This window comes from Stigmatopora nigra, chromosome 9 (genome assembly GCF_051989575.1).
Source record: "Stigmatopora nigra isolate UIUO_SnigA chromosome 9, RoL_Snig_1.1, whole genome shotgun sequence".
NCBI lineage: Eukaryota > Metazoa > Chordata > Actinopteri > Syngnathiformes > Syngnathidae > Stigmatopora > Stigmatopora nigra.
Window position 1 is genome coordinate 14,200,160 of NC_135516.1, and position 27,262 is coordinate 14,227,421.

At 38.0% G+C, this 27,262-nt stretch overlaps 1 protein-coding gene across 2 annotated transcripts; it reads left to right on the forward strand.

Annotated features, from left to right (window-relative positions):
• Nucleotides 1-219: 219 nt before the first annotated feature.
• On the forward strand, nt 220-26,383 carry LOC144202050 (guanine nucleotide exchange factor VAV3-like). Of its 2 annotated transcripts, XM_077724978.1 has the most exons (29): nt 220-454; nt 1,657-1,881; nt 3,846-3,962; nt 5,660-5,718; nt 5,861-5,926; nt 6,942-7,050; nt 7,163-7,258; nt 7,751-7,819; nt 7,896-7,999; nt 8,076-8,175; nt 8,286-8,381; nt 8,658-8,726; nt 8,929-9,015; nt 9,494-9,579; nt 9,676-9,808; nt 11,196-11,305; nt 11,493-11,594; nt 11,665-11,759; nt 12,261-12,286; nt 12,372-12,420; nt 13,286-13,416; nt 16,376-16,441; nt 16,698-16,732; nt 16,807-16,923; nt 19,348-19,435; nt 20,498-20,627; nt 24,104-24,157; nt 24,804-24,952; nt 26,007-26,383. In XM_077724978.1, the coding sequence occupies exons 1-29, from the start codon at nt 419-421 to the stop codon at nt 26,046-26,048; spliced, it is 2,646 nt and encodes an 881-aa protein (XP_077581104.1). In that variant the 5' UTR covers nt 220-418; the 3' UTR covers nt 26,049-26,383. The 2 variants fall into 2 exon arrangements, with proteins under 2 accessions (XP_077581104.1, XP_077581105.1); XM_077724979.1 differs by lacking the exon at nt 24,104-24,157 and having other exon boundaries at nt 221-454.
• Nucleotides 26,384-27,262: the final 879 nt, after the last annotated feature.

Genomic DNA, 27,262 nt, shown 5'->3' on the forward strand with positions numbered 1-27,262 from the left:
GCAGCTTTTTGCGCACGCAAGATATGTTTTATGTCATTTACAATAAAGTAAGGCTATTGGTATAAATACTCAAAATGTTTAACAACGATGGTGCAATCATGTTTGAATACAAAAAAAGCAAAAAGCACAGATGCATATAATTATGAGTACTATTAGGGATGACAGCTGGAATGACGGCCAATTTGGCATACTGGCATCTGATTGGTTAAAATGCATTAAAACACATTCCCTTATTTTGGGTGGATGCATAGTAGAAACACTAGTGATTCATATTGACGTGTTTGTGCACTATTGCACACACACGAAAATAAACAACGCAAATACATGCACAATTAATGATTATATTAATTTAATAATTTATTTGCAATTCCAATTAGTATCATTGCAATCATTGAGGGCCACTTCTTTGCACCTGCAAATGATCAACCGCTCAAGATGGATGAGTAAGGGCAAGGTAAGGTTTATTCTTGGCCATATTATCTGTTTAATTATTCATTCATTCTGTAGAAGGGTTGTGGGGGTGCTGGAGCCTATCCCAGTCAACTATGAGTGGGCGGGCACACTGAATCAGTTCTCTTTAATTATTGTACTTTAATTTGGTTAGAATTATTCCAACAATTGTCTCAAATGTTATTTATTTAACTTCTCATTTCAATCAAAGTATGCAAAGACTAATATTTTATTACACTAAGTGATAATGTAAAGATGATCTAGTTTGAACTAAAAAAATAAAATAAAACAAAGTAAACACCATCTTCCTAAAAAATAATAACTGTAAAATAGTTGAGTGAATGAGACATTCAGGGACTTCACTAGGGTTAAATGATCCAGTGTGAAACAAAATGGTTTCCTTCCTGTGTTTATGTCAGGGTCCTTAATGGTCCCACAACATAATGAGGTATTTTTCCCCCTGCAATATATTAGGAAGTCAGCCTCTATCTCTCTATGAAATATGTAAAAGTGTAAATATAATGTGTTCAGAGCTATAAAATGTTTTGAGCTTAAAGTATGAAAACACCCCATTTAAAACTTATCAAAATGCATAGTATGTATGTATATGTATATGTATGTATATGTATGTGTATGTATATGTATGTGTATGTATATGTATGTGTATTTATATGTATGTGTATGTATGTGTATGTATTTATGTGTGTATGTATATCTATATGTATATATCTATATGTATATCTATATGTATGTCCATATGTATGTCCATATGTGCATGTATATCTATATGTATATGTATATCTATATGTATATCTACATGTATAGGTATGTGTATGTATATGTGTATGTATAGGTATATCTATATGTATGTCTATATGTATATGTATGTCTATATGTATATGTATATCTATATGGATATACATATGTATATCTATATGTATGTGTATATTTATGTGTATCTGTATATAATTCAATAAATACAAGTAGTTGTAGTAGTTTGTATCCTTCCGGGAGCGAGACAACCCCCCACGTGCAAATGTCACTTGAAAGCGTACAAACGAGGTGGGGCGGGGGGAAGGAAGCTTTAGCCACAACTGAAGCACACATCATTGAAATTGCCTCTTGCCTCCACTTGCGCTCCCGCCAGCGAGCGGGCTGTCATCATGCCACAGTGTCCCGCCTGTTAACTTTCCTCTTTCCAAATAGTTTGTCCATCGTCACTTCCTGATGGAGTACTGGAGGCAATGTGTCGCCTGGCTCATGGGCTGCAAGGTGCTGCCGCTCAACCACCGCCTCACCTCGGACAACGCGCAGGTGTTTGACCTGGCGCAGATGTTACGTGACGGGGTGCTTCTGTGTCAGCTGCTCAACAATCTGAGGAAGGACAGTATCGACTTGAAGCAAGTTAACCTCAGGCCGCAAATGTCCCAGGTACTGACAAAAAAACTCTACTGTACTCCAATGTAAACGGGGATAATAAAGTGCTTGTGATTGGATTGAATCCAGGTAATTTACCCTATAAAATATTGAATTAAATGCTGATTTTTAAAATAGAGATACACATTGTGAAGGCTCCTTTTCAAATTATTTTTCAAATTGCCAAATTGCTATGTTTTGTATTGAGCCATAATTTGCGTGACTGGACGTTTGGTCGCCCGGACGTTTGGTCGCTCGGACGTTTGGTCGCCCGGACATTTGGTCGCCCGGACGTTTGGTCGCCCGGACGTTTGGTCGCCCGGACGTTTGGTCGCCCGGACGTTTGGTCGCCCGGACGTTTGGTCGCCCGGACGTTTGGTCGCCCGGACGTTTGGTCACTTGGGTGAATATAATTTTGAGAGCTGATTTCAACAGTAAACTCTGTCATGTTGTCAAACGTCCAGTTACCAATTGTCCGGCGACCAAACGTCCAGCAACATAACATACAGTCACACAAATTACGGCGGCCAAACGTCAGAGTACCGTAATTTGACGCCATCATTCGGCTCACAGAGTAAAACATTGAATCAAATTCTGACAAACTGATAGATTGAGTCACATAAGGCTTAAAACATTAAAAAGTAAATATTGTGTTTACTTCATTTGCTTTATCTCTATCACGAAGGGTCTTTAGGGGGGTTGTGGTCCACAGCCAAGCTCTCCTTTTAATCTTATGTCGCTGAATAAATGCAATGATGGGGGAAAAAAATGCAAAAAAGGTTGAGCAAATAGCTTCTAAATTGTCCTGCTGCCTCTCAAGGGGGGCTGATAACATCCTAACTTTGATCCACCCTTTTGCTAGTGCGCTTTCAACACATCTTGCAAAGTCAGACCTCCTAAATGTATTGAAATAACCAGTAATGAAGTTTTCAGTAAATGATGTGACATAGTGTGGCCAATTGAATAGAAACATAACACACTGGGAAACGTTTTTAGTCCGGTCCTCTTGTACACGGTCACTAGACTGTAATGGCAAAACAGCGGGATGGCCTCCAGCTGTAGGCCGGGCGGGTAGGAGCAAAAAATAAAAAATAAAAAAAGCATAAGTATGTGGCCCCCTTTCACGGTTCCACACTGACCTTCTATCTCCCAACATGGAAAGCAGGACATCAGGGTCAATGGAGCACACTGTTGTGGGATTAACAAGTTTCCCTCCAGTGCTTTTCCCCCATAGACCGTTAGGAATGGGCAAACTACGGCCCGCGGGCCATATATGGCCCGCTAGGCTTTTTAATCCGGCCCGCCAACGTTGTCCAAATAATGTTGTTGTTTTTTTTTTTACCCCAAGATGGCGCCGTCACATGGAAGCCAGTGGCAGTAGCTGTGTTCACTCTTATTTGTTTTTCGTGTTTTACTATCTTTTTTTAAATGACATTTTAATATTTCTTAATACATTCCTTTTTACTTGACTTGGTACTTTATACTTTTGACTTTAATGATGAGTGATGACTATGTTAATACTATAGTCCTTTTTTCTGTTTATGTTTCATATGTACTGTTAACGGATGCACTTTTTTATATGTTATCGTATCTTGTGCCTCTCAGTTCTGGGGTTCTGGGTTCAAATCCAGGTTTGCATGTTCTCCCTGGGCCTATGTGGGTTTTCTATGGGTACTCTAGTTTCCTCCCACATTCCAAAATCATGCATGCTAGGCTAGTTGGGCAATCTAAATTGCCTGTAGGTATGAATACAAGCATGAGTAGTTGTTTGTCTCCTGGTGCCCTTGTGATTGGCTGGCCACCAATCAAATGGGATAGGCTCCAGCACCACCCGCCACTCTTGGAGATTACAACAGTTCAGAAGATGAACAAATTAATATTTCTCAGATGTTGTTGTTCCTTTAAAAAAAATCTGTTCCAGTATTTCTACTTATTCTGATTTAATTCTAATGAACTCATCTTCTTCTTCCATGTTGCAGTTTTTGTGTTTGAAGAACATCCGCACTTTCCTAACATGCTGCTCCAGCTTTTTCGGCATGAAGAAAAGTGACCTGTTTGACCCTTTTGACCTGTTTGATTTACGCGATTTTACCAAGGTAACCATTTAAATAAAGCCTTTATTCCTACCAAAACATACTTTTTCAATGAACATAAGATTCAAAAGTATGCTCTAGAATATTTGCCTTACATTTCCCATCCAAGCTATTTCCTTTAACTTGAGAGTTGAAGTCCAAAGAAGCTTCCAGTTAATCTGATAATCCCTGGCACTACAAACACGGAGCGTATGGAGCATTTTTTTTTTTTGCGTAGTACTGTATAATCTCACTCAAGCAACCTTCTGTGTCAGGTTCATCTTGGATGGATGAGATTCAGACAAGCTTGTTTACAACATGAATCAGTGGAAATCTGTGTTTTTGTTTGACTTTTTTTTTTCGCCGTCCAGAAGGGAACATGTTAAATATCAAATCTAGGATAATCCACATTTTCCCCATTGGTGCCAATGGGAGGATGGGAAGACAACATGACTAACCTACATTACATTAACCACCAAGAAATGTTATCATTACTACTACTACTACTTCTACTACCACTTCAACACTCCTAGACAACCACGTTTACAGCAAAAATATTACTATTACCAGTACTACAGCTACTCTAATACGATGACTCCACCATAAGAGAATATTTGACTCAAAGGCGTCAATCTATCTTGTTGTAAAAGTACTCATTTCACACATTTTTTTTTTGGTTTACATGTTATAATCTCTACTTCAAAGATAATTTGCGGGTAAGAAGAAACCACAGCCATGCTCATACAGGAAGCTCCACGCAGAGAGACTGTTAGGTGAAAACCTCATTACGTAGCTGACACTCAGACTCCCTTTGAAAAGTCTAAAAATTTAGCAGTGTGAGTCAGGCAGCTATTAAATGCTATGGTCCATTGTTTGGAAAATGTTTGGAATACTGTTTAAATTCTAAGTATTGCTGAAAACAGTAGATATTTAGATATTAAACTCTCTCATGAATATAATTTTGAGAGCTGGTTTCAACAGTACTTAGATATTAAACTGTACTTAGATATTAAATAGTACCTAGATATGAAACAGTACTTAGATATTAAACAGTACTTAGATATTAAACAGTACTTAGATGTTAAACAGTACTTAGATATTAAACAGTACTTAGATATTAAACAGTCCTTAGATGTTAAACAGTATTTAGATTTATAAAGAATACTTAGATATTAAACAGTACTTAGATATTAAACAGTACTTAGATATTAAACAGTACTTAGATATTAAACAGTACTTAGATATTAAATAGTACTTAGGTATTAAATAGTACTTGGATATTAAACAGTACTTGGATATTAAACTGTCCTTGGATATTAAACAGTACTTGGATATCAAACAGTACTTGGATATCAAACAGTACTTGGATATTAAACAGTACTTAGAAATTAAACAGTACTTAGAAATTAAACAGTACTTAGATATTAAACAGTACTTAGATATTAAACAGTACTTAGATATCAAATAGTACTTAGACATTAAGTACATCAAGGACGACCAAAAGACAGGAGACCAAAAGACTGGTCATGAAAAAAAATATAGGTATTAATATCGACTTATATCATGCTTTTAAGTACAGTAATCCCTCAATTATCGCGGTTCATGTCGACCAAACGTTTGCGATAATTGAAAAACCACAAAATAGAATCCCCACCCATTAGGACTACCACAATAAATATGCATACTTACCTCATAATTTGACAAATAATGCCCTTTCCCAGGTCATGGATACTCTTTCCAAACTCTCATACACAGTCATCGCACAACAAGGAGGATTCAAGTAAGTTGTTGATATTTTCCTTGTTTTAGATAATTACAGCACATAGACTAGTACATTTTTTAGTTTGTTTTTATCTTCTTATTATTCTTATTCGAGGAAACAAACCCTGTCATGCTTTAAATGTTCCCTTTGTCATTTTCAGGCCTTTCCCCACAGAGGACAGTCTAAAGGACGAGGACATTTACAATCACCTGGAAGACCTGATTGAGTATGTATGAGACATCGCCCCCTTTTCTCTCTAAGGGTCCATTACGGCTGTTGATAGAACATAATTATTTCAGCGCTTGTCGGAACCGGATCGGCTCGTCAGCTCGGCTCTCTCCGGGGCTTTTGCTCTGTTTATTTGCCATTATTAAAGGTAATGAAGGCGTTTGCATGACTTGCCTGTTAAAAAGGCACAGATTGACGTTGGGTTACCGTTGGGCCAACAAAGAATTTAATATGGGTTGAGGTGAGGATGCACGTGGATTGTGATTGGGTGTTTTTTCAAAGTTTTTTGGTTTCATGGCAAGTTGGAAAAGTTTGGCACAGTGTTTTAGTAAAAAAATGGAATGAATGTTAGGGTGGTTTATTTGTGTATTGTGCTATTTTGGTGGATTTTTGGTAGAAATTGAGTTTAATTTTGGGGTTTTGGAAAAAAACATGTTGTTTTTTGGGAATTAATGAAATGGAGAATATTTTAAATTGTGTTTTGTTGAGATTTTTTTTTGGACGTTTACAAATGTGTTGTTTTGGGAATTTTCCTGGTATTAAATGTCCATTTTTGGACTAGTTTAGCTACAAAAAGGTGCTGTTAAAATCCTAGTAAGCATTCAAGCAAATTTCACATTTTGAAAGAAAATTTACTGTTTGGGATCGGACATTTGGTCGCCGGACATTTGGTCGGCCTGACATTTGGTCGCCCGGACGTGTGGTCGCCCGGACGTTTGGTCGCCCGGACATTTGGTCGCCCGGATGCTTGGTCGCCGGTCAAATGTACTTAGATATTAAACAGTACTTAGATATTAAACAGTACCTAGATATTAAACAGTACTTAGATATTAAACACTACTTGGATATTAAAGAGTACTTGGATATGAAACACTACTTAGATATTAAACTCTCTCTTAGATATTGTTTTTGCTTACGTTTTTGTATAACTGATTTTTAGAGCTGTTTTTTTCAAAGCAATCTGGGGTATGGCACCAGATAAAAGTTTGAGCTTTTATTTGTGGAACCCATAGTGAAAACGCCATGGAAGATGAGGATGACTTATACGCGGCGGTTTACAACCTGGAAGAAGACTATGCAGGCGGAGAGATTTACGAGGACCTTATGAGGACCGAGCAGCAGGTACGTCCCATTCTACAAGGATCAGCACTCCGTATATTCTAGTTAGCGTCTCCATGAAAGCACTTTCCGTGCCTTCATTAAGATTCTAAGGCGCTCGTATATTTCTTTTCAGAAGCAGGTGGAGATGTCAGACGTTCGAAGTTGCTGCCTCTCCGAGATCAAGCAGACGGAGGAAAAGTACACCGAGACTTTGGAATCCATCGAGAAGGTATACGCCTAATTATTGATCCAATGTGACCAATCGACTTACCTAACTCGCTCACCTCGGTACTCGGACGTTTGGTCGCCCGGACGTTTTGGTCGCCTAGGACGTTTTGGTCGCCTAGGACGTTTTGGTCGCCTAGGACGTTTGGTCGCCTAGGACGTTTGGTCGCCTAGGACGTTTGGTCGCCTAGGACGTTTGGTCGCCGGACGTTTGGTCGCCGGACGTTTGGTCGCCGGACGTTTGGTCGCCCGGACGTTTGGTCGCCCGGACGTTTGGTCGCCCGGACGTTTGGTGGCCCGGACGTTTGGTCACCCGGACGTTTGGTCACCCGGACGTTTGGTCTCTCAGACGTTTGGTCGCCCGGACGTTTGGCCCTATTTTGCAGTGCTGATGCTGCACTCTTAGTTCTGTTATGAATTAATACACACTAAACTAAAATACATATTGTCGCCAGGAGGTTGCATAATCACGCTTGTGTGTGTGTGTGTGTTACAGTGTTTCTTAAACCCACTCAAGAATTTTTTCTCTGTGGCTGAAATCGATCAAGTGTTTGTCAACATCCCAGTGAGTTTTCCCATTTTTATCATTTATAATTATAATAATTATGACTCTGTAAGCACTGCCTTAATTCACCCTGCAGGATTTGGTCAAAGTTCACAAGAGCCTCATGGCAGACGTTCAGGATTCCATCCTGAACAAGAATGCTTTAAATCTCTACCAGATATTTATCAGCTACAAGGAGAGGTATTTGTCACTTGGATTTATTAAAAAGATTTTCATGCATTTTCTGAATGGAGGCCTTTTAATTCTGGTCTGGTAGGCTTCTCATCTACGGCGTCTACTGCAGCCGAGTGGAAATTGCCATCGCCGTGCTGGACCTCATCTGCAAGGAGAAGGAGGATGTCCGACTCAAACTGGAGGTCAACATTTCACAAATAATGTAGTAAAATAGAGTAGAATTATCATCCTAAAGTCAGAAGCTCAATGTGGTCATCATCACTTGGCATTTATTGTAGCATCTTTGTTTCAGGAATGTTCCAAAAGAGCCAATAAAGGCAAGTTCACTTTGAGGGATCTATTGGTGGTCCCCATGCAGAGGGTCCTAAAATACCACCTTTTGCTCCAGGTATGGACTTTTTTTTTACTTCCTCTTCCGTGATATGTTTGTGCTTTTTAGCAGAATACGTATAGAATTAAAAATAATTAAAGTAAATGGCTTACAGGGTTAACACAAATCATAAAGATGACAGAGAAATGAAAACTATTATAAAAAATAGTTGGGGACAGCCAAGTGAGGTGCACCTTTAGGTTTTTCCACTGGAGGGAGACATTCCCCACATTTTGCTCCACCTTATGAAAATCCTAAAATCAGATATATTAAGTTTTCTCTCCATTTTCTCAGGAGCTGCTCAAGCACACTCACGATTCTGCAGAAAAGAGCAACCTTAAAATTGCCCTGGATGCCATGAAAGTAGGTAAAAAACACTTAGTTGAGCACTTTTAGGGGCCAATTTATTTCCTCTTTAGTCATTGAAACCTTCACCTAATTGTTCTTTTGTACTTGTTTCAAAGCAACAAATATACTGTATTATTTTTAACTGTAATTTTTATCCAAATGTGGAATAAAAGTAACATCAAAATGCCAATTTTGCTTTTTTTGTGGTGCATTTCAGGATTTGGCTCAGTTTGTCAACGAGCTGAAGAGGGACAACGAGACAATTCGGGAGATGGACCAATACCAGCGCTCCATTGAGAACCTTGTACGCCAAAAGTAACAATTTCATAGCATCATTCATTTGATTCAAGTAATTCCATTTAATGTGTTGAGGTTGCTAAAAAGACCGGATTTGGAAAAAGGGGCAATTGGCTTGAAATAATACGGTCATCATGGCCAACAGGAATGAGTCAAAATGTCGGCATTTATGGCCAAAGCGCTTAAATCGAGTATAAATTTGTGTTATTTGAGTTACTCGGACGTTTGGTCGCCCAGACATTTGGTCGCCCGGACGTTTGGTCGCCTAGGACATTTGGTCGCCCGGACGTTTTGGTCGACCGGACGTTTGGTGGCCCGGACGTTTGGTCGCCCGGACGTTTGGTCGCCCTGGTGAATATAATTTTGAGAGCTGATTTCAACAGTAAACTTCATGTCATGTCAAACTGTAATGTTGTCAAACGTCCGGCGACCAAACGTCCAGAGACCAAATGTGAATACACATAACCAAGAGCATCTACTTTAAGAATCAGCCTCTCATCCGCTACGGCCGCCCGAGAGGAGATGGAGAAATGCGCATTGTGTCCAACTTTGACCGCAGGAAACTGGACAGGTTGGTGAAAAAGACATTTTGTCCTTAGCTTGAACATCCCACTTGATTTAATCGTGTTAAATCTTCATTTGTTTGTTTGTTATTTGCATTTTTTAGGCATCTTTTCTTGTTTGACGTGGCCGCCGTGGTGTGCAAGCGACGTGGCGATAATTACGAGATGAAGGATGTGCTTGACCTCAACGTCTTCAAGATCACGGACAACCCATTGTCGGATAAAGAAGGCAAGAAGGTGGGCTCCAGCACCCTACACATGTTAGTGCGTGGTTATTATATTAGACATTTCCGGAGGAAAAAAATCTATCATTTTATGTTTTTTTTTAATATTATAGTCCATCCCAATCAAACAATCAACACATTATGTCGAAATAAATGTTTTTTTTTTAAAGCCATCCCGCTACATGGCCGCTAAGCTAATAGCGAGTGATAAATGCGCGTCGTGGTCCAAGGCCGCTCACCACGATATATCATTCTCCGCTAAATGAAACTTCCGAGCGTAAAAGCGGAAGAGCGGCGGCGCTGATTTAACGCGCCGCGGAGCCCGAAAAGACGTGTGGAGTTGAGTTCACTGGAGCCGCAAACAATGGCGGGCGACGGCCAAAGCTGATTTGATCAGATCTGACACCACAAGCTGCGCCACATTAGGGCTCGAGTCAAGACTGTGATTTGGGAACACCCGGGAAATCCACCCATGAAATGTCTAGGGGAGGAGAACATGTTCAACCTCATTGGCCCGGGGATCGAGTGGTTAGCACGTTTGCCTCGCATTTCTTGGGTGGAGGTTTCGATCCCAGGTGGGTCCTCATTGTGTGGAGTGTATGTGGGTTTTCTCTGGGTACTCCAGTTTCATCCCACATCCCCAAAACATGCACTTAGGCTAGTTGAACACTATACCAAAAGTCTGTTCTACCAAATGTCCGTTCTACCAAACGTCCGTTCTACCAAACGTCCGTTCTACCAAATGTCCGTTCTACCAAACGTCCGTTCTACCAAACGTCCGTTCTACCAAACGTCCGTTCTACCAAACGTCCGTTCTACCAAACGTCCGTTCTACCAAACGTCCGTTCTACCAAACGTCCGTTCTACCAAACGTCCGTTCTACCAAACGTCCGTTTTCCCAAAAAGTCCATTCTACCAAATGTTGGTTTTACCAAAAGTCTGTTCTACCAAAAGTCTGTTCTACCAAAAGTCTCTTCTACCAAAAGTCTGTTCTACCAAAAGTCTGTTCTACCAAAAGTCCGTTCTACCAAAAGTCCGTTCTACCAAAAGTCCGTTCTACCAAAAGTCCGTTCTACCAAATGTCCGTTCTACCAAATGTCCGTTCTACCAAATGTCCGTTCTACCAAAAGTCTGTTTTACCAAAAGTCCGTTCTACCAAAAGTCTGTTCTACCAAACGTCCGGCCACGGTAGAGCGCTATGATTGGTTGTCCGTTTCCATGTGGCCTGTGATTGGTTGTCCCCCACCATAAGTCAGCTGGGCTCCAGCACCCCTTGAAGCCCTTGTTGAGATAAGTGGTACAGAAAATGAATGAATGAACATGTGCAACAACACGGCATCATCTGGTGAATTAATATTAGAGGGTGAGTAATATTAATATTGTTTGTTCTCCTCCCTTAGTGGTGTTATGGCTTCTATGTGACACACCAGCAAGGCCACACCGGCTTTGAGCTCTTCTTTAAGACCAGAGAGCTGAAGAAGAAATGGCTTGATCAGTTTGAAATGGCTGTGTAAGGAGGTTTATTATTCTTTATTATTATGGAGATGTATTTTTTTGGTCGATCTATTTGAAGACCATCCAAGTCTTTTTTTTAGTGGTACACTATGTGTCAAAAACAACAAAATAGACAAAAACACTTATCTTGTCACCATAAAAAGAATAATTTTTGATTTTTTTCATCCTGTTTGGTTCTTCAGATCTAACATCCGACCAGAGTTGGCCAGTCACAACGCTCACCAGTTCAAGATGCACACTTTTGACAGAATCTCATCCTGCAGCTTTTGTCACCTTCTCCTCAAGTAACTCCCACATCTCAGTTGTATCTCCAAAAAATCATGAAACCAAACTTACGTATGTCTATCCATGCAGGGGTGTCTTTAACCAAGGTTACATTTGTTTAAAATGTGCACGGGCCATCCACAAGGAATGTTTGGGTCAGCTGGGGATTTGCCGGAGGGCGGCGGGTGAGCATCCATTTTCAAATTAGGGCATCTATAGATGATTAGATTCAATATGATGTCATTTTTGCTGTGACCGGACGTTTGGTCATCTAGACATTTGGTCGTCCAGACATTTGGTCATCCAGACGTTTGGTCGCCCAGACGTTTGGTCGCCCAGACGTTTGGTCGCCCGGACATTTGGTTGCCTAGCTAACAATCTAACAAAAAACTGCACAAAATATCCGTTATGGTGTATTAAAGGTATTGCAGGTATTTTAAAAGGTATTAAATGTGCACTGAGTAGCTAATGTGGTAAATTACAATTGTGAACAGACCATTAAACAACAAGCTACATTACTTGGAACATTAAATACTGCGTAATGTTAATTATGAATGTGCAAAATGGTCCAAATATGATACATTTGAGACTCTTTAAAGTACTTATTAAGAAATCTAGAGGTGTACTTACTACAGATGAACAAATAGGTAGAAAATTGATGTTCTTATATGGTCATTTTCCCACAGCAGAGTCGTCCAAGCATGGCTTCAGGGTAAGAAGACCTTAAACTATATTATAACCTCTGCTATTTACATGACATTGATTGGTCACTATAATGACTGTGACTCATCTTTTAGGTCACGTTGAGTCCAACTCCTCAGGAAGGCAACACACCAGTAGACCCAGGTCAGTTTAAGAAGTATATATTGTGTATTTTTTGGGCCCTTATTGGAAATATATAGAGGTACGTGGACTTGAAAGTGAGCACACTTGCAGGCGTCAAGTGAGAATATGAGTGTGTGGAGGTGGGAAAGGGTCAGTGTCACTTAATGGCTTCCTCAGTGGGTCCGTCCGGATGTAGGCAGAAGACAGAGTGGCTGTGTCGTCCAACCTGGCAAGAGCGCTTCGTCTCCGACACCAACCCCAACGCCGGCAGCTGTGTTTTTTTTTTTTTTTACTGTGCCTTGAAAAATATTGCTTCTAAGAGTAGTCGGAAGGATGGAGAGAAATCGGATGTCAAAATGAATGGCGGCTTTTGGAAAAGGAGCATTTTATGTGTGTTTTGGTCATAATTTCCAGCATTAATTTTTTTTAAAGATGATTGCTTCTGATATTGTGCTAACAGTTTGGGTTTACTGGACGTTTGGTAGCCTGGATGTTTGGTCGCCCGGACGTTTGCCCGCCCGGACGTTTGGTCGCCCAGAAGTTTGACAACATGAGTTTCCTGTTGAAATCAGCTCTCAAAATTATATTCACCCAGGCGACCAAACGTCCGGGCGACCAAACGTCCGGGCGACCAAACGTCCGGGCGGCCAAACGTCCGGGCGACCAGACATCCGTGCGACCAAATTTCCGGCTACCCAGTTTTGGAGGGGAGGGAGGTTTGTAAATCATGGCTAAAATTTCATTTAAATAATATGTTTTCAATCGTGAAATTTGAAAAAAATGAGTTCATCTCATCCAAATAATGCATTTTTTTAATGTAAAAATGCATCTTATACTTAGATTTGACTAGTCTGATTTGATGAGTAATTTTGATGGTGTGTTCAAGGACTTCCTCGGATGCTGGTGATCCGAGCTTACGATGGAGTCCCCTGCCCTCCATGCGGACCCCCGCTATCTGCCCATCCCGGTGACGTGATCGAGCTGATGTTCGCCGATCTGCACAGCTCCTGGTGGCAGGTGTGTGTCATTGGCATGTGTCCGTGCTATTCGCCGTGGTTGTGACTCTCAATTTCTCTCCAAAAACAGAAAAGAAAGCTCTTCCATTCACTTTCACATCAAGAAAAAACACATTCACTTTCATTGAAACGTTGTCACCACTTATTTATTACAAGGTCATCCAATTTGACCCGCCATTATTCTTGTGCTTTCTTCTTATCTGTCACTTAGACTACGACACGGTATATGTAGTGTTACACATGACGCACAGGTCATGTGACTCTCTCATCCCATCTCTGGCGTCAAATGATGTCAACGCCGCGTTGATGAATTTAAAGACAATAACGCAATGGCCATTTGTCGCCAGCAGAGGGGCTCTTAATGGCGGGGAGCGACCTTTTTGATCCGAGCGCTTGACCTCATCTGCCACAGACTTATCCCATGTGTTCCCACCTGGAATAAGACCCCTATCCTTCATGTCAGTTTGTGCTGAAACAGACTTTCACCAATTGAAACAAAAAAAAATCCACTGGTGTCAAAGTGGCGGCCCGGGGGCCAAATCTGGTCCGCTGCATAAATTTGTGTGGCCCGGGAAAGTCAATGATGAGTGCCGACTTTCTGTTTTAGGATCAAATTAAAATGAAGAGTATAGATGTATATTAAATTTCCCAGATTTCCCCCATTAAATCAACTAAATATATTTTAAAAAGCTAAAATAAACAATGTTTTAGATCTATAAAAAACGGAATATTCAGGGCTTTTAATCCAGTTCTTTTAATCCAGTTATAAAAAAAACTTTCTGTTTTAGGATCAAATTAAAATCGATGTATATTCAATTTCCTGATTTTGCCCCTTTTAAATCAATAATTGTCATTTTTTAATAATTTTTTCTATGTTTTTAGTTGAAAAATCATTTTGTAAAATCTAAATATATATATATATATAAAAAAGCAAAAATAAACATTGTTTTAGATTTATATAAAAAGCAGAATATCCAGGCCCTTTAATCCACTTCTTTTAATCCATTTATCAAAAATACTTTTACTCCTATCTCAAATCGCTTGTATATCAAACAACTCATATGTCAAGGTACCACTATACCCCCTTATTCCAAAACTGCAGCATTTGTTTGTTGATGAGAAAACTGTCAAAAACGGAGAGGAAAACCCAGACATTTATGGAATCTTTTTTTAAAAGCACAAAAGTAACTGCAGGGGATTGGCCATCCAAACACAAGCATTGGTGATGACAATTAAAACTCCACAGGGCACTCTTAATCTCGGGCGTCCCCGACGGCGCCACAGGATAGAATTACCCCCCCACCACCACCCCCAACACCCCCATCAAACCTTCTTCCTCCATCTACCCACCCAACCCCCGTTACCCAGAAGGCAATTATCTCCGTCCCGCTGGCATAACAATACAATCAATCACAGTGATTTCATTTGATCCTTCAGCGGGTGCTGCCTGTTTATGCCGCCCGAGTAATGCGTTTAATCTTTTTAGCACACGCTTATCCAGGGCATAACAAATAGAACCAAAAGAGCTTGGGATGAAATGTTATTGCGCAGAATGAATCACAGAGACTACAATCCAGTTAGCCTGCCAGGCATCCAAACCCCAACCCCCAACAAACCCCCCTTTCCAATGCTTTCACCCAAAAAAAAAAAGTGTAGCATCTTAATAGAGAGCAGTCAGAAGCCAGAGCCAAAAAAAAAACCGTCAAATGGAGTCGTAGAGAGACTCCATTTTCTCAATTAAGGCTAATGACGGTCGTTTTGTTCTTTAAACGCTTCCAAATGAAGTCAATCTGTCGCATTAAAGTTGGAATAGTGTCCTTCTCAAGTGGAGACGTCTACCAAGGTTGTTTTGGTATATCGTGCAGTGCAAGTTGACAGTGGTGTGTATAGCTTTAAACTTGGACCATTACAAGTGAAAAGTTATGATATTAATGTAGTTATGGGAGGTTATGGAAGCAGTTCAATATTAGTTTGAGATGATAAAAGGAAATGCAGTGGTTCCTCTACTTAGGAAGTCCTCTACTTACGAAGTCCTCTATTTACGAAGTCCTCTATTTACGAAGTCCTCTATTTACGAAGTCCTCTATTTACGAAGTCCTCTACTTACGAAGTCCTCTACTTACCAATTCCTCTATTTATGAATTCATCCACTGACGAATTCCTCTACTTACCAATTCCTCTACTTACCAATTCCTCTACTTACCAATTCCTCTACTTATGAATTCCTCCACTCGCCATTTCCTCAACTTACAAACTCCTCAACTTACCAATTCTTCTACTTACAAATTCCTCTATTTATGAATTCATCCACTTACGAATTCCTCTACTTACCAATTCCTCTACTTAACAATTCATCTACTTACCAATTCCTCTATTTACCAATTCCTCTACTTACCAATTCCTCTACTTGCCAATTCAAGTCGAATTTAGCATTTTATTTTGAGTTTCAGTTGCATTGCGTTTGAGAAGAGTAGTAATCATGTCATCTGAACCCTATTTTGCACTTTGTTTCTTATCAAATAGTGTTATTCTTATAATAATATATATTTTCAATATTGTTAGTATTCATGCTATACACAATTCATCACTTCTATCTTTTTTGTATCACTTTCATTCAATTGCCACACTAAATTTAGATAAAAAAAACAGTTTATCAATGTACAATTCTCTTAAAATACAAAAAAAATATTTTTTTAATATAAAATTCCTTTATTCCCTGCACTGTTTGAATATCAGCCCACATAAACGAACCACCGTTACTCTGGGACCAACCCAAACCCGTATTGTGATGCACTACAAATCAAACTGTCGTCCGAGTCGCCGCTGTAATTAACTGGGCTGCAAATTAGACACGCTGCTTGTTGCGTGCTAATTGCCCAGGATTTATCCGCGGTGGCGCCGTGTGCGTATACGTCGGGGCCGCGGGACAAATTTAACGCGATTAACATCCCTTTTCGCAGGGCAGAATCCCCGTGAGCGGCAAGATTGGTTTCTTTCCCAGCGACGCCGTCAGGCCTTGCCCTTGCGTAAGTCTGCATATTTTCCTTGCTGATCAATACGCCACATTAAGCGGTGAGCGCAATGCATTTAGCCAAGTAATGGCTACTATTGAGCGATGTGCTTTTCCATTACATGCCTGTACAGCCCGTAGAGCTCTGATTTTAGCCTCCCTGCTGTGACTCCGATATCACATTAAGAGGCGTCTGACCTCCAAGCTTTTCAAGTTCAAAGATTAGGAAAATAAACGTACTGTTTTCTTCTTCTTTTTCTTTTATTTGGCAGCTACCCAAACGTGTTGATTACTCCTCACAGCTCTGGTAAGAACACGCCATTTTCCCATGATGACGGGAATTCACGTTCTTTGTGATGAGGTGAGGTGGCTTTTTTGCAGGTTTGCAGGGCCAATGGAGAGATGCCAAGCCGAGATGGAGCTCCGAGCTAGAGGGAATAGCACCTACCTGGTCAGGCATCGGAGTAAAGAGTGCACAGAGTATGCCATCAGTATAAAGTAAGGGTTATAGTTTTTTTTTTTTTAACGGAGGTTTTGGAAAAAGATGCATTTTTTTGGTTAGAATTTCTGGAGAGGTTGTGTAAGGTATTGATAAATGGACCTGTATGGTCCAGATGGATAAATAGTCAGTTTTTTGGGGGGGATTTCCTGGAGTATGACAAAAATGGTGGTGCTACTCCAAGCTTTTGAAAGTGTGTTTTTCTAGTAAAAAAAAAACATAAATAGTACTATAAAAGTGTAAAAAAGTCAAATCCCGGCTAGGTAAAATCCTAAAATATTGAACAGATTCTAAAATGTTGCACAGATTCGAAAATATTGCACAGATTCGAAAATATTGCACAGATTTCAAAGATATTGCACAATCGGGACAGATCCAGGATTTGAGTCACCAAACGTCCGATGACCAAATGTCGGGGTGACCAAACGTCCGGGCGACCAAATGTCCGGGCGACCAAACGTCCGGGCGACCAAACGTCGGGGTGACCAAACGTCGGGGCGACCAAACGTCCGGGCGACCAAACGTCCGGGCGACCAAACGTCCGGGCGACCAAACGTCCGGGCGACCAAACGTCCGGGCGAACAAACGACCGGGCGACCAAACGACCGGGCGACCAAACGTCCGGGCGACCAAACATCCGGGGGGCGACCAAACATCCGGGGGGCGACCAAACGTCCGGGCCACCAAACATCCGGGGGGCGACCAAACGTCCGGGCCACCAAACATCCGGGCGACCAAATGTCCGGGCGACCAAACATCCTCGTGACCAAACGTCCTCGTGACCAAACGTCCTCGCGACCAAACGTCCGGTTGACCAAATATCCGAGTACCGTTTAGTGTTGGATATTTGATTGGATCAGGGTTCGAACACCTATACTTATAGGATAGATGTCATATAATTTTACACTATTGTTGAAATAATGTTATAAAGACTGTTTTCGATGGATCATCAGAGACGTTCCTTTTTATTCTACAAAACTTAATCGGTAAAACATAATAATGTAAGGCTCTTTCTTTGATTCAATGAGGAAACAATGAAGGTTGCCAGATTGGACTAGCCACAATTCTGCACCCTTACGCCCTTTACGTAGTGCTTGGCTCCTGACGCCATTATGCAAAGACAATAGAGACCAACTGCTGGCTGCTTGAGGTGCTCATTGCTAAACGTTTGGGCGACACACAATGGAAAATCCTTTTAATTTCCTGCCCATTGTTTTTGGGTTTTCTGCCGGGAGACACCAATGCGTACACACACGTGCGTGCGTCTCTGATGGCTTTGCATACAAATGATGCATGCATGCGTCTTCTGAAAATTGACTCTTGAATGGCTATGAAACAGCCTGACGGGCCTTTTAAATCTTAATCCCTGGAACCTCTTTTTTCAAAGGTTTAATCTTGGAAAAAGTATAAATAAACATGGCAACCATACAAATGCATTATTAACACCACGCACTTCAAGCAGTTGTACTTTGATATACAGGTACATTGTAAGTATATAGTACTTCATAGTATATATACAGTCAAAAATTGTGAATGTCTCTCGGTACGGACGTTTCAGGGTATTAATTTTTTTATATGCAAATGAGTGACTCAAGATACGAAAAAGATCCAAGTTATGAAATCCCACAAAAAGAAAATGCATTTCTTTATCCCTTATTTTATTTTGAATTCCCCTTATTAAGAGATTAAAAACAGTACAAAAACAACATGGCACACGTAAAAGTCTAAAATGTACTACATCACTCATCATTAAAGTAAAAAGTATAAAGTACAAAGTAAAGTCAAAAGGAATGTATTAAGACATATTAAAATATCATTTAAAAAATAGAGGGGCTGTAAAACACAGAAAACAAATAAAAGTGGACACAGCTACTGCCACTGGCTTCCATATGATGGCGCCATCTTGGGGTAAAAAAAAAAGAAGATACGATACATATAAAAAAGTGCATCCGTTAACAGTACATATGAAACAAACATTAAAAAAGGACTAAAGTATTATTAACACATACTCACCACTCATCTTTAAAGTAAAAAGTATAAAATACAAAGTAAAGTAAGTAAAGTAATGTATTAAGAAATATTAAAATGTCATTAAAAAAAATAGAAGGCCTGTAAATCACCAAAAACAAATAAGAGTGGACAGCCATGAGCTTCCGCGTGACGGCGCCATCTTAGGGAAAGAAAAACATTATTTGTACAACGTTGGCGGGCCGGATTAAAAAGCCTAACGGGCCGTATGTGGCCCGCGGGCCGTAGTTTGCCCATGTCTGCATTAGACGCTGGTCTCATTTGATCTAAGTGAATGTGGAATATTTAAAAGAGGTCTGCAATATGCTTTTACACAGACCTTCGTGACTATCAACACGGGAGGCCGAAGCGTGTGGAGTTGATTAGCAGTACATGTCTTATTTATCTTTGCGCAGGTTCAACGACAGAGTGAAGCACATTAAGATTCTGACCAAGGAAGGCTACTTTTACATCACAGAGAGTCGACCCTTCAAAACACTGCTGGTAGGACTCCGAGTTGGGCCTCAAAGCATCACACATGAATGCAATCCTGTCAATTTCAGCCTCTATTCAGCGGGATTTCTTTGGGTAGTTAGTGCATAATCATGGTATTTTTTTCTAATATGATAAGTAAGGTTGGATGGAGGAATTAAATTGAAGTTTAGACTATATGTTCGGGGGAAGAAAATGATTTGGTTTTGGGAAGAGGGGCTGGAAAGTTCACTTTTTGTGAGATATTTTAGGTTCAATAAAATGGAAATTCTGCACTGAATATTATTAACTTTGCCATTAAGTTGATATGTGACCAAAAATTATAGTAGGTAAAACTTGATTTTACGTGAGCTGGACCATTTTAGATATAATATTTAGATTTTTATTTAATAAATTGATAACTGGATTAAAAGCTCGGACTATTCATATTTTTGAACTAAAAACACAGAAAAAATGGATTAAAACATGACAATTATTTTTTTAATACATGTATTAAAAGAACTGGATAGATCTAAAACAATGTTTATTTGAGTTTTTTTAAAATATTTTTTTAGATTTTCCAAATGATTTTTTAACTAAAAACACCAAAAAAATGATTAAAAATGACAATGTTTGATTTCAAGGGGGGGGGGGGGATCAGGATATTTATTAAAAATCTATACTAAATGGATTAAAAGAACTAAATTTAAATCTCTAAATATTCAGTTTTTTATGGATCTAAAACAATGTTTATTTGAGCTTTTTTAAAATATATTTTTAGATTTTACCAAATGATTTTTTGAACTAAAAACACAGAGAAATGGATTAAAAAATGACAATTTTTAATTTAAAAGTGGGGAAATCAGGAAATTTAATATACATCTATACTCTACATTTTAATTTGATCCTAAAACAGAAAGTTGGCACACAGTTAATGTAGTAAATGTGTATTTCCAGTGGTAGGTTGGTACAGTGCAATATCAAATGTTATGTGGTTAAACAGAGTCATTTTATGCAAATTACAAGAACAAGTGTAGTTAAGGAGGGAGCCAATTGATATGTCATTCAGTGACATGTTGTTTTGCTCTCGTGCAGGACCTGGTGGAATACTATAAGCAACATTCCTTAAAAGAAGACTTTAGCAGTCTCGACTCCAATCTGAGCATCCCGTACCGCCAATGCTCCGACGGAAACTCGCCTTGGGCCATTAGCGAGACTGGCAGCGGTGAGTGCGCACTTGCAAAAAGACTTTGCCGGAGAGACTTCTGCCTCTGACAGCTGTTGATGCTTCCAGCTTAGAGCGGATGTGGAGGCTAGAAAGACAAAAAAAAGGGGGGAAATGATTTGAGAGCTCTGTCGTGGGGGCTTTTGTGCAGGTATTCGCTTTACTGAGTAAGTTTAGGAAGTAAGTCACGGTGATGAGGTGCTTCAACAAATCAGAGATAATGGACAGAGGAGATGAGGAAAATTGGAACGTGATAGTCTATAATCACAAACGGTGGGTCGATATATATACATAAATATATATATATATATATATATATATATATATATATATATATATATATATATATATATATATATATATATATATATATATATATATATATATATATATATATATATACATATACATAAACATTGATACATATATATGTATATGTATGTGTATATATGTATATATGTGTGTATATATGTTTATGTGTGTATATGTATATATGTATGTGTATATATGTATATGTGTATATATGTATATATATGTATATATATGTATATATATGTATATATATGTATATATACATATACATATATATACATATATATATATATATATATATATATATATATATATATATATATATATATATATATATATATATATATATATATATATATATATATATATATATATATATATATATGTTTGTGTATGTATATATATGGATATATGTGGATATATGTGTATATATGGATATATGTGGATATATGTATATATATGAATATATGTGTATATATATCTGTATATTATGAAAATATATCTGTATATATTTGTATATATATGTGTATATATATCTGTATATATATCTGTATATATATGAATATATATCTGTATATATATGTATATATATCTGTATATATATCCGTATATATGTATATATATCCGTATATATGTATATATATCTGTATATATGTATATATATCTGTATATATGTATATATATCTGTATATATGTATATATATCTGTATATATGTATATATATCTGTATATATGTATATATATCTGTATATATGTATATATATCCATATATATGTATATATATGAATATATATCTGTATATATGTATATATATCTGTATATATGTATATATATCCATATATATGTATATATATATATATATATATATATATATATATATATATATATATATATATATATATATATATATATATATATATATATATATATATATATATATATATATATATATATATATATATATATATATATATATATATATATATATATATATATATATATATATATATATATATATATATATATATATATATATATATATATATATATATATATATATATATATATATATATATATATATATATATATATATATATATATATATATATATATATATATATATATATATATATATATATATATATATATATATATATGTATATGTATAAGTATATATACACGCACACACACACACACACACACATATACACATACACTTATACTCTTATACACACACACATACATATATATGATAAAAATATAATAATTACATTGTAGGCCGGCTCACCATATTGGTCCCAAGAAGAGGTCAATGCCCAAGGCGTGCACTGGGACCCGCCCCCTTTATACATCCCGCCAGGATAGCATATTACTCCCCACACATGCACAATTTTTCTGACAGGGCATGACACGTACCGTGCACGGCCCTCTGAGTAGAAGAAAAAGAAGAAGAAAAGGATTGAGTGAATGACACAAACCTTGGGGAAACCCCAGGTTTCGCAGCTGGGGCACAACCCGGGGAAAAAAAGGCTTGCAAATAAGAAGTACGGCTTTCAAAATATACACATCAACAAGTGCCTCAGTTAAAATAAAGCTAACGTTAGCCTTTTGTCTACGCGCTTAAGGGCATCTTGGTTCCTTCAAAGCGGCGTCGCCATTCAGCCAAAAAACGCCTTGACGGAGCCCCCATTGCATTCTGGGATGAATTATTATTGCCTTAAGTTATCCGCCCCCGTAGACTTAAAGCTTGAGAGTGTGGGCACTGGCTTCTGAGGGAAAGACAGATGCCCTGCCAAACAGCAAAATAAATAAAGATAGGAAAAATCAAAAGGAGATTTTTTTTATAGGCTGAAAAACAGACGCCATCCTTCAGTTTATTCCCAAATAAAGCTTTCACCTTTAGAAATTTGCATGGCCATTTGCTACCAATTCTTCAGGCTCACGCCTACATAAAAAAAATCATCTATTTGTATTTGTTTTTGTTTTTAAAATGCCCCCAAAAATTTAAGTATAGGGCTCACCTTTATGGATGTCACACACAAACATGAGTTTATAGCCACCTGTTGCTTGGCAAAGTTCAATCTAACTGTCACATGGCAAGGGAAAAACCTGACCGGACGTTTGGTCGCCGGTCTTTTGGTCAAATGGTGAGTTTACTGTTGAAACCAGCTCTCAAAATTATATTCATGAAAGAGAGTTTAATATCTGAGAGAGAGAGTTTAATATCTAAGTACTTTTTAATATCTAGGTAATTTTTAATATCCAAGTACTGTTTAATATCCAAGTACTGTTTAATATCTAAGTACTGTTGAAACCAGCTCTCAAAATTATATTCATGAGGGTTTAATATCTAAATATCTACTGTTTTCAACAATACTTAGATATTAAACAGTACTTATATATTAAACAGTACTTAGATATTAAACAGTACTTGGATATTAAACAGTACTTGGATATTAAAAATTACCTAGATATTAAAAAGTACTTAGATATTAAAAAGTACTTAGATATTAAACAGTACTTAGATATTAAACAGTACTTAGATATTAAACAGTACTTATATATTAAACAGTACTTAGATATTAAACAGTACTTGGATATTAAACAGTACTTGGATATTAAAAATTAACTAGATATTAAAAAGTACTTAGATATTAAACAGTACTTAGATATTAAACATTCCTTTGATATTAAACATTCCTTTGATATTAAACACTACTTGGATATTAAACACTACTTATATTAAACAGTACTCAGATATTAACCTCTCTCTCTTAGATATTTAACTAACTAAATTAAAGACCGGCAACCAAAAGACTGGCGACCAAACGTCCGAGCACCGCGAAAAATAGCAAAATATTTCTATTATCAAAGCCATTTACAACATAATAAAACATTGTCTTACATTGGAAGAGCCCACAAACATTTGGGAACTCGTAGTTCGGTAGAGTTCATGGCACACAAGCTCAATGGCCAATGGGAAAAAAAAATATTTCTGGATGATTATTTGATATATTATGATATTGTGCTGTAGTAAGGATCTTTTCTCAGTCTTGTCTCCCACTCAAGGTTGCTTCCTTTGCTTGTTCTTTGACTTTACCAACTTTCAATGTGCTCTCTTTTGGCTGTATTTGTGTTTGTGTGTGTGTGTGTTTTTATGTAGTTGCTCCTGGTGCTTGCTGTTTTCTTCCTCCCTCCTCTTCTCCTTTCTGGTCAGGTACATCTATACATCTTTACGGACTTTTTTGCTCCACAGTGTTGCCGCATGACATTGTGTCTGTTTTGCTTCAATCCAATAATAAATAATGCAAAATGCTTTTGGGAGTGTCAGGATTTTAGGATCGGAGAACTGTCTTTTAACTCATTGGCATCAACTGGGAGGGCAAGCAAATCAGTTAGCATGTTTTCATGCAAAAAATCTGCAATACTTGTTATTATTTGGTGTTTTAGTATAAAAGGGTACTGTATTGTTCCCCCAAAAAATGCAGAATTCAAAATGTAGTGTGAAATTTCAATCAGTTTTAACTAATTACTGGTACATAATGTAGATATTGGCATGTCAAATTTAATCTCATGGTATTATATTGATAAACACGTGTTGAATACTTTAAGGATTAGATTTTTTTTGTATTTTTTTGTTTGTGTTCCATTTAAATTTCAGTATTGAAAAACAACAATACATTTAATTTCAGATGGATGGGAAAAAAAGTGCGACTTATAGTCCGGAAAATACGATACATCGTAGTTTTTCATGTTTACGTTACAGTAAATGTTACTGTTCCTGATTTTTTTAATTGGTATTCTAATTTGTTTTTAATCAATTCTATGTTTCTGTTCTGTGGGTGACAATTGTGGTCCACCAGTGTTTTCTCCCAGGGTGCTGTCCGTGGCGGTGGCTCGCTACGACTTCAACGCCAGAGACGTGTGGGAGCTTTCTCTACTGCGGGGTGACGTGGTTAACATCTACACCAAAACATCCAACGGCTGGTGGAAGGGGGAGTTGGGCGGCAAGGTGCGAAACAATCTTTACATCGTCTTTTCTTCCTTCAAGACTGGCAATCAGTAAAAATCGTCGTGGTGGAAACCGATGCTCGGACATTTGGTTGCCGGTCTTTTGGTGACAGAGAGTTTACTGTTGAAACCAGCTCTCAAAATTATATTCATGAGAGTTTAATATCCAAGAGAGAGAGTTTAATACCTAAGTACTGTTTAATATCTAAGTACTGTTTAATATCTAAGTACTGTTTAATATCTAAGTACTGTTTAATATCTAAGTACTGTTTAATATCTAAGTACTATTTAATATCTAAGTACTGTTTAATATCTAAGTACTGTTGAAAACAGTAGATATTTAGATATTAAACTCTCTCATGAATATAATTTTGCTGGTTCCAACAGTACTTGGATATTAAAGATTACTTAAATATTAAACAGTACTTAGATATGAAACAGTACTTAGATACTAAACAGTACTTTGATATTAAACATTACTTAGATATTACACAGTATTTAGATATTAAACAGTACTTAGATTTGAAACGGTACTAAGATATTAAACAGTACTTAGATATGAAACAGTACTTAGATACTAAACAGTACTTAGATACTATACAGTACTTAGATATTAAACAGTACTTAGATATTACACAGTATTTAGATACTAAACAGTACTTAGATATTACACATTACTTAGATATTAAACACTACTTAGATATTGAACAATACTTAGATACTAAACAGTATACAGATATTAAACAGTACTTAGATATTAAACAGTACTTAGATATTAACATGTACTTAGATATTACACATTACTTTGATATTAAACAGCACTTTGATATTAACCAGTACTTAGATATTACACAGTACATAGATACTAAACAGTACTTAGATATTACACATAACTTAGATATTAAAGTTTAATATCTAAGTTATGTGTAATATCTAAGTACTGTTTAATAATTAAACAGTACTTAGATATTAAGTCAAGAACCAGCCATCTCTCAATCATACAAATACTTAACTTCCCTTTTATGATAAGTGATCAAATCCATATTTATTCCCAGGCTGGCTGGTTTCCTTCCACCTACGTAGAAGAGGAGGACTGACTCAAGGTGACGGATGTCGTCTCCACGTGACCACCATGCTTTCTCCCAAGACTCAGTGCCCGCATGTGGCGTCTGGTTGACATCGCCGCGGGAAACGCAAAAAAAGCACCACGCCCTCTAAAAGCGTGGCCTCCTTAACCCCAGTTGACAGCACCAGGAATCCCCCCCTACCCCCTACCCGGATGGACCCCCTTTTTAAAGGCTCACCTTGACTTATTATTGATGACTCAGCTGTCGTCATGTTGCATTGGCGGGGATGGCTCCGCCCACCGCCGCCAAGGCTGAACTAGCGCTGGAACTGTCGAGAAAGGGAAATAAACAGATAATTTAATTGATATGGTCATCTGTTTGTTTATTTGGGAGGTCTATAGAATAAAAAACACATTGGTGTTATATTTTTAGGTGGCACTATCATTCGTTAAATAGAAGATAGTATCAGATACGTGCTTTGACTTACAAACGTGCTTTGACTTACAAGCAGGATGATGGAACTAAACTCCTCTCATCTCAGAGAGTGCATTTAAAAAGCAAAAAATGGAGTTTGAGCTGAAATACCTGGTGAACGGAAAGCTTTGGCATCAGTATTCTCGCAATGTAAACAGCGCCCGAGGCGTGCTTTACCCCCGCCGCGCCGAAGCCTCTCTAATGACCCGGCGGTGTCGGTAGAGCGCTTTGCCGCTAACACTCCCGTCACAAAGAAGCCAAGAAAGCGGCTCCCCTTTAAGACGCCTCCTCAGCGTAATCTGACTGTTCCTGCCTCGGCGGCGGGGGAGATGAAAGACAGTGACAAGGAATTTGGACTCAAATGTGGAGAAGTTGAAGGACGTGCGAGTTCAAGAAGACGTGCTTAACGTACATAACTCTCAAAATGTTACGTTCAATGAGCCAAAGGTCAATTTTTTCAGCCCGTGAAGTCCAAGTACAATATGATCCTAACATCTTTAGTACAAATCTTAATGTGTACTGCAATATATTCATTCATTTTCTGGAGTGCTTAATCCTTACTGTCCTCATTAGGCTTGCGGGGGGTGCTGGAGCTAATCCAAGCTGAATTTGGGCCAGAGGTGGGTGACACCCTCAATGGGTGGACAGCCAATAGCAGGCACAATATATGTATATATATATGTGTATATTTATATATATGTATATATATATATGTGTATATATTTAAATATATGTATATATGTGTATATATTTATATATATGTATATATG

Bases quoted from the DNA above. Each gene is read 5' to 3' on its own strand.
- LOC144202050 (XM_077724978.1), top strand. From the start codon at position 419: ATGATCAACCGCTCAAGATGGATGAGTAAGGGCAAG. The intron at 24,158-24,803 runs GTACATCTATAC...GTGGTCCACCAG, and splicing joins CTCTTCTCCTTTCTGGTCAG to TGTTTTCTCCCAGGGTGCTG. The intron at 24,953-26,006 runs GTGCGAAACAAT...ATTTATTCCCAG, and splicing joins AGGGGGAGTTGGGCGGCAAG to GCTGGCTGGTTTCCTTCCAC.